This window comes from Chlorocebus sabaeus, chromosome 20 (assembly GCF_047675955.1).
Source record: "Chlorocebus sabaeus isolate Y175 chromosome 20, mChlSab1.0.hap1, whole genome shotgun sequence".
Taxonomy (NCBI): domain Eukaryota; kingdom Metazoa; phylum Chordata; class Mammalia; order Primates; family Cercopithecidae; genus Chlorocebus; species Chlorocebus sabaeus.
Window position 1 is genome coordinate 4,934,145 of NC_132923.1, and position 8,559 is coordinate 4,942,703.

General features: G+C 37.1%; 1 protein-coding gene across 1 annotated transcript; it reads left to right on the forward strand.

Annotated features, from left to right (window-relative positions):
• Window positions 1-571: 571 nt before the first annotated feature.
• On the forward strand, window positions 572-1,516 carry OR10T2 (olfactory receptor family 10 subfamily T member 2). Its single transcript, XM_037997551.2, is given in 3 exon segments — window positions 572-918; window positions 920-1,002; window positions 1,005-1,516. Coding segments are annotated over 3 exon segments (942 nt in total).
• The last annotated feature ends 7,043 nt before the right edge of the window (window positions 1,517-8,559 follow it).

The window sequence follows — 8,559 nt, forward strand, 5'->3', positions numbered from 1 at the left end:
TATCTTCTACTATTATTTATGTCTTACAAATGACAAAAACTGTCACACTGAAGTTCACAGCTCTAAGTGCAAAGGCAAGTTTCAAACTCTAGCATTCTGGTTCCTGAGTTCATGCTTTGAGGCACAGTGTTTTAGTGCCTTTACAATAATGCTAATTAAAGGATTGTTATATTAGGAAAAGAAACCAAATTACTAAGTTAGAATATACACCCAAAGACCAAATACATACAGTACAAGAAAAACAATTTAAATTTTCTATTCCATATTAAAGGTAATGTTCTTCTTAAACTGAGAGAATTTTTTCACTTTGTTAAATAGTTGGATTCTTTTAACTTTGGGGTATGTATATACTGTAGATAATCATTTCTCTGTTACTTCAGATCAATAATTTATTGGAAAAATCATTAAAGAGGCTGTTTACGTCTACTATGTCTAGATAGCCTAAGAGAAAGAGATGTTAATATTATGAATCTGACAATATACTTAAAGTGAAGGCGTTGGGAAAATGTTCTTATTACAACGATAGTTATCATTTTGTCTCTTTCAAACACATTCACAGAAAGTTATTCAGATGCAAGGTTTCAACAAAACCACTGTGGTTACACAGTTCATCCTGGTGGGTTTCTCCAGCGTGGGGGAGCTCCAGCTGCTGCTTTTTGTCATATTTCTTCTCCTAAACTTGACTATCTTGGTGGCCAATGTGACCGTCATGGCCGTTATTCGCTTCAGCTGGACTCTCCACACTCCCATGTATGACTTTCTACTCATTCTTTCATTTTCTGAGTCCTACTACACTTTTGTCATCATCCCTCAGCAGCTGATCCACCTGCTCTTAGACACCAAGACCATCACCTTCATGGCCTGTGCCAACCAGCTCTTCTTCTTTCTTGCCTTTGCTTGCACCAACTGCTTCCTCATTGGTGATGGGATATGATCGCTATGTAGCCATTTGTCACCCTCTGAGTTACACGCTTATCATGAACAGAAGGCTGGGGTTGGGGTTGATTCTCTCTCAGGAGCCACAGGTTTCCTTTTTGCTTTGGTGGCCACCAACCTCATTTGTGACATGCCTTTTTGTGGCCCCAACGGGGTTAATCACTATTTCTGTGACATGGCACCTTTTATCAAGTTAGCCTGCACTGACACCCATGTGAAAGAGCTGACTTTATTTAGCCTCAGCATCCTGGTAATTATGGTGCCTTTTCTGTTAATTCTCATATCCTATGGCTTCACAGTTAACACCATCCTGAAGATCCCTTCAGCTGAGGGCAAGAAGAAGGCCTTTGTCACCTATGCCTCACACCTCACTGTGGTCTTTGTCCACTATGGCTGTGCCTCTATTATCTACCTGTGGCCCAAGTCCAAGTCTGCCTCAGACAAGGATCAGTTGGTGGCAGTGACCTACACAGTGGTTACTCCCTTACTTAGTCCTCTTGTCTACAGTCTGAGGAACAAGGAGGTAAAAACTGCATTGAAAAGAGTTCTTGGAATGCCTGTGGCAACCAAGATGAGCTAACAAAAAATAAAAATAAAATTAGGATAGTCACAGAAGAAATCAAAGGCATAAAATTTTCTGACCTTTGAGGCAGATACTGTCTCAGACAGTATTTCCAAGGATTAAGACTACTGTTGCCCTTTTATTTTCTCCTATTCCAAAAAAAAAAAAAAATTGCAAGTCAATCTACACACTATATTGTCCAATGTCTAGTTAAAAAGAAAGAATTCACACTTGGCAAAAAGAGAAAACCATGAGAGTTTTTCAAGGAAAGACACAGCCAAAACAAATATAAGGACAAGAATTGCTTTTCCGGTTGGAGAGACAGAAGAACAGGGTCTGAAGTGGCTGGGAGCATTTTATCCAGGACACAGGCATTCATCTAGTGATACATTTATCTGTGTACCAAGTCCCATTCAAAGAAGAAAAATTAAAATGAACAAATATATAGTTTATGGTGGTTGGGACTGGTTAGGTGAGAAGATGAACACTGAAAAAAATATGATAATGCAAGATAATCAGATCAGTTAAAAGAATATAAATAAAGGGTTATGAGAATCAAAGGAACTAGTATTTATTCCATCTAAAAGAGAAAAAGATTTAGAATAACTGGGATGAAAAGAGGGGAGAGAAAATTTAAACTGGGCCTTAAATGAAGAACAAGATATTAATACTAAGAAACTGGGTTTACAGTTACAAAAATGTTAGTGGATATTATCAGAATTGTTGATAATTCTAGATTTTTATTATGCTAATTATCAATTAAACATTATTTTTGTTTGTAGTTCTTGTTTTGTTTTCACTTAGCTATATGTTTAAGTCTTTCAGATGATGTAATTTTATTTAATAATAGTCTAAAAATAAACAATAATGACATCTTCACACTTGCTGATCAAATAGAACACAGTGCTCTGAAGAGGCAAAAATGGCCATAATCTCTATGATGGTCATAGCGTAATACTTATAAGAACCTAACATTTTATTGATTACAATAATATAATTTGAATTATAAACACTGATCAGGATTGATTTTAAATCTAAACTATCATTTTCAAGCTATGTAATTTAAGAAATGTTATTTAAAACTATCAAAACCGATGAGCCTTGAATTTTTTCTTCTGGACAAGATTTCTTTTTGAGTAAATATGTGAACTGTCTCATTTTCACAGTGCTTGGATTCTAGTTAAGGGAGCCAATTACTGTTAATTAGATCCTTTTTCTGCCCAGAGACTCAATCCATACTAGAATTAAAACCTGCTGATTTGTTAAAATTATGTTACATCTCACAAATGAAAAGCTGAAATATCATTATTTGTATGACTGTGAAAATTACGTGTAAATTTTTTTGAGACAAGATTTTACTCCCATCACCCAGGCTGGAGCGCAGTGGCGCTATCTTGGCTCACTGCAGCTTCCACCTCCCGGATTCAAGCTATTCTGGAGCTTCAGCCTCCCAAGGAACTGGGACCACAGGCGCCCACAACCATGCTCGGCTAATTTTTGTGTTTTTTGTAGAGACGGGGTTTCACCATGTTGGCTAGGCTGGTTTCAAACTCTTGCCTTCAAGAGATCTGTCTGCCTCACCCTCCTAAAGTGCTGGAATTACAGGAATGAGCCACCGCCCCTGGCCAAAAATATTTTTATATCGCAAACTAACCAGCATGCTCTATTCCCTCTGTAAAGCGCCCTGACTAATTTCCATGGCACAATAAGCACTCATGTTTAATAGATTACTTTCTTTTGTGCCTGCATGTTTCTGCCCCTACAAGTTGTGGTGGGGATTGGGGGTTATGCTCAAAACCACTTCTGACAGTTGTATTTATTATTCTATTTATTCTACTTGTAAAATGTAATTTTTTACTATGTAACCTAATAAAGTATAATTGTTTTCAATATCAAAGACAAGAGACAGCTGGTTCACTATATGCTGCTGTCCTTCCTGTCATCCACAATATCATCAGTAGGATTGTTCCTATATGACTGACAGGCAGTGCTGGTTTACTCACTCATCGCAATGGGCTTCCCAACAGGCATGGTTCTTTGAGGATATTAATCTATTTCTCCCAGATAAATTAAGACCCTCTCACATTTGTACTCTACAGGTTTTAACAACACTCCCCTTTAATTCCCATTCACAATTCTGTGCGAACCACCAGCTTTCCTCAGGTACACTGAGTCTGAGTTTGTTCTGTTGTGTAAGCATTTCAGACCCCAAGTTGCCATCACTCTTTTCACCATGGGGATAAGTGTCTACTACACAGGAGCTACTCTTTTCAAACACTCAGAAGACAATTTGATCATAACATTATGTGTGCTTGTATCAAAACATCGCACTGTATCCACTAAATATGCACAAGAAAAAAGTTGAAAGATCTAAGTACTCTTTTTTCCCCAAAACAATGAGACAAATCACTTGTAAGGCAAATAAACACTTGCAACTTTAGGGTGCCCTCTATATACCTTTTCAAGGGTGTCTACCTACCTATGAAAATTGCTTCTGATGATTTGAAGGTGATTTTCTCACTCGAAAAAATGGGAAAATTAAATAAAAACAATGAAATGAGAACTGGCAGTATACTTCCTCTAGCAGGGTCTTCCATAGCCACTGTTGTCTTTTCAGTAATAAACAATCAAAATATAAGCTTGAAAAGGAAGATTACTTGAAGCATTCCGTAAAATGTTACATTTAACTAGAGCATTTTTTTTATTATTATTCTATTTTATTTTATTTTACTTTATTTTATTTTTTGAGACGGAGTATCGCTTGTCCCCCAGGGAGCAGTGCAGTGGTGTCATCTTGGCTCACTGCAACCTCTGCCTCCCGGGTTCACGCCATTCTCTTGCCTCAGCCTCCCGAGTAGCTGGGGCTACAGGCACCCACCACCATGCCCGGCTAATTTTTTGTATTTTTAGTAGAGACAGGGTTTCACCATGTTAGCCAGCATGGTCTCAATAGAGCGTTAATTTTAAGGAAAACAATTTATATTCGCTGTCTCCGTTAAATAACCTAGGAAAGTACCTATTTCATGTCTCAAAAGAGAAAGTCGTAGTTTTCTTTCGCTTTGTAATGATGTGAATATTAGATTTTTATCGTGGAGAAAGAAAAGTTCTCTTGACAGAAGAGATTGTAAGATTTTTTATTTTTTTGTCCATTGTTTTTCTGAAATCTTACATTAACGTAAATGTTAAATAACTAATATTTTATAAATGTAGGTGTTTATTTTAACAAACATTTCAAAATGTAAATGGTTCTTTTGAGTTTGTATTATTTCAAAACTAAATTTGCTTATTATTTTTTTTAAATTATTCCCTTTTGTATTGTAGAGATAGTTAATTATTTTTGCAACTAATAAATAAACTAAAATAAACTGAATAATAAAGAAAAATATTTTTCATACTATGATAGTGATGTCAGATTAATATTCTGGCTCTTTTAGCAAGTATTCATTTTTATTTAATAAAAAGCTTCTGATACTACTCAGCCTTAAAAAGGAATAAAATAATGGCATTTGCAGCAACCTCGATGGAGCTGGAGACCATTACTCTAAGTAAAATAACTCAGGAATGGAAAACCAAACATCACATGTTCTCACTTACAAGTGGGAGTTAAGCTATGAGGACGCAAAGGCATAGTGATACAATGGATTTTGGGGACTCGAGGGGAAGGTTGAGAAGTGCATGAGGTATAAATGACTACACATTGGGTACAGTGTACACTGCTCCTGTGATGGGTGCACCCAAATGTCAGAAATCACCACTAAAGAACTTAATCATGTAACCAAACACCACCTGTTCCCCAAAAGCTATTGAAATAAAAAATTTTTTAATGTTTTTAAAAGGTTTCTGACTTACTACTTACTAGTCCTTGGTAGAAACTAAGTGGACAAGCAACACTATCAGATATTTGACGTGTATAACGACAAAACTGGATATAATCAGCAACTTTTAGTCACGAATTGGAAGAAGAATATATGTGACTGAGATTTTTAAAAAACCCCAAACACACAAGTATGTGATACGTGCATATAGTTTACAATCCCAGAACGCATACTTTTAAAAAATCATACTCCTACTCTTCTTTCAGTCTGCAACTACGGCATTTAAGGGAGTTTCCCATGAACGTATGACTTGGCATGAAAACTCCGAAGCCTGGTTTCCAGCTAGTTCTGCTTGATATAGAAATACCAAGAAGTGGACTCTGTGGTCACTCAGAGATGAACCTGAACCATCAGAGGGCAACCCTCCAGGCAGAACATGTGTTTTCTCACTTTATCTGGGTGAAGAGACATCCAGGGATGAAGTTTACAACAAATCCTGGAAAGTTGCTTTGGTCTTGCCATAGTCTGACAGACCTAGGACAAAAGTCAGACCATTGGTAATAAGGATATTTGGGGAAAGAAATAGAAAACCCTCTAAGGACAACCCTTGAATATGATTGTATCTACGTAAATGTTCATCAGTAAGACCCCAAAACACAAACAATCTTAATAATGCAGTAGATGTGGTAGCCTACTTTCAGATCATCAGTCATCATTCTTCCCAGACTACTTAGTGTGTATTAATGGGATGATGGACAGAGTGGCTATGTTGACGGTGGGGAAACCTATCTATACACTCAGCAAGATTTACTGGCCTCATAAAAGCTGACCTGGCTACTGCTCACTGCTAGATGACAACAATACTTATTAACTGATATTTTGTACTTTTTTCAGTTTGGTGCAATTCTGTCTTACATTTGCTAAAATGACCTGTTGAGAACTCAGTACGATATTAACTTCAATAAAACATCTTGAAACCGAAGTATGCCATCTTGTGAAGAAACATTTAATATGAAACGTAGTTGATATATGGTGGGCTTCTGGGAACCCTAGGAGAGAGGTAGAGGGTTTAACTCTCAACCATTCACATCTAATTTTACTCAAAATATTTTATTCTCAACCATTTCTCTCTGCCCTAACCCAATTCTTTAACAGCCTACAGAATTTGGAGCCCAAAGAAAGAGTACTTCCTCAAAAGCAGTTATTGGATCAATGAGACCATTGGTCGTTTCAGGTTTCCCAAGCTATTGAACAACCAAGAAAATAAAGGAATATGGTGTCACTTAGGGTGACTTATCTGATTATCAGATAGAAATTAGATTACAATTATATTATTAAGATGAGAAGAAGAGATAGAGTGTTGAGAATCTTTTTGCAGGCCTTACTGCACTGCCCTGCCAGGAGATAAAAGAAGACACCCAACCTCATCAAGGCAGTTTCTCCAAGAAGTCTGACTTGTCTGGAATAAGTATTTGCACCTAATGCCAATCAACTACTAAGCTAAATGAAGTAAAAAAAAAAAATGGCAAGAGCAAATGAGTAGATTAAGCATAAATAAACAGCAATTATATCACCATAATCCATGGAAGAACTGAGGATTATAACCCCTAAGGGTATTTCCAGTTTTTAAAAATTTCTTCTTTAAATGTCTTCTAAAATCCATGTTATTTAACAGTGTGATGGTGGTACTTAAATTTTCCACCCAGTCCAAACACTGTGTAATTCTGAGATGGCACTATGACAGGACTAAAGCACATGAACATCATCCAGGGTCATTCCTATGGCGAATTTGTGACTTTAGGTAGTCTCCTTTGAGGAGCGGTGAATACATTTCATTTTATTTTATGATGCTTAATCCAAGAGTCATTCTCTATTCACATCTTTTTCCTAACCTAGGAGTATCCTAGATTACTGCAACTGCCTCCAAACCAGTCACTCTGCTGCCACATTTACCCCCACAGATAACTCTCTGAATCCATCTGCTCCTCCTCTTTCCCTCCATCTCTCCATTAGAGCCACAGTCTCCTTGGACTCCCTAAAACCCTAGGCATGCTCTTGGCTTCAAGTCTTTGAACTGATTATTCTTTTCCAGTTATGTGCGCAACTGCTAACTTGCTCACCTCTTTCATGTCTTGCCTTAAATGTCCCCTTCTTAATGCAGCCTTCCTGAATACCCTATTTAAAATCGTTACTCCTAACACCTCTACTCTTTTACTCCACTTTTATTCTATAGTGCATATTACCTCTAATATACTATATAATTTACTAATTTATCTGGTTTTTTTTTTCTTTCTATGCACTAGAATATAAACTCCTTAAAGGCAGGATTCTTTGCTTTTGTTCACTAATGTATCCTTTGACTAGAAAAGTGGCTAACACACAGTAGGTGTTTATTTAATAATATTTTATTAGATTAAGAATGGACATTTTGGGAACTATGCAAAGGAAGAGATATGTCAGTGTATTCAAACACGTGTACTTGCTGTAAAGCCCAGCAGTGGAATCTTATGGAGATCTATTATGCTCATTTTGTCAGCATCCCTCTTTCAGGCAACATTCTTTTCCTGACTCCATGAAAACTAACTGGGGAAACAAATTATGGGAAATTATTATTTTGACCACAAATTCAGGCTATGACCCCAGCAGAGCAAATCCTCTTCTCTTACCCAGGATTAAAAATCTTAAATAGAGACAGAGAGATCTGGAAATCGTCTCATGGTAATTCCCTAAGATGACTAACAAGATGCTATGACTAAGATATTCTGGAGTTGTTCTGTTTCCCTCACAAGGCCTGGCTACTGAGTTATTTCTTCACATACATGAACTGTCCACAAACCTTCCAAAAATTGTCACTTTTACTATGTAAGTAAAATCAAATTTCAAGAATGGTAAAGAGTCTGAGATTTTGCCCTTGTTGCAAGCCTATAGAGTTAGTCTGCTTCAATTTCATGGATGCCAGTAGAAGACTCCTGGGTCCAAGACAAAGGACAGCTTATTACTCACAGTAATAGTGGTAGCCAGACTATCAAAATTTGTGCTGAGCATCAGTTCCCACAGAAACATGTGAAGAGGGCTGGAGCATCTGCACGTATAGTGATGTATATTGCAGGACCGGAACCCAGAGCTTAGTGACTACAACAGCCTTAATGTTCCCTTCGGCTTGACTGAAATTTAGACAGGCTTTTTCCTGACTCCAGGCACCTGCCCTCCTTTTTCTTAAAATGTTTACTTTAGAAAACTTGTAAC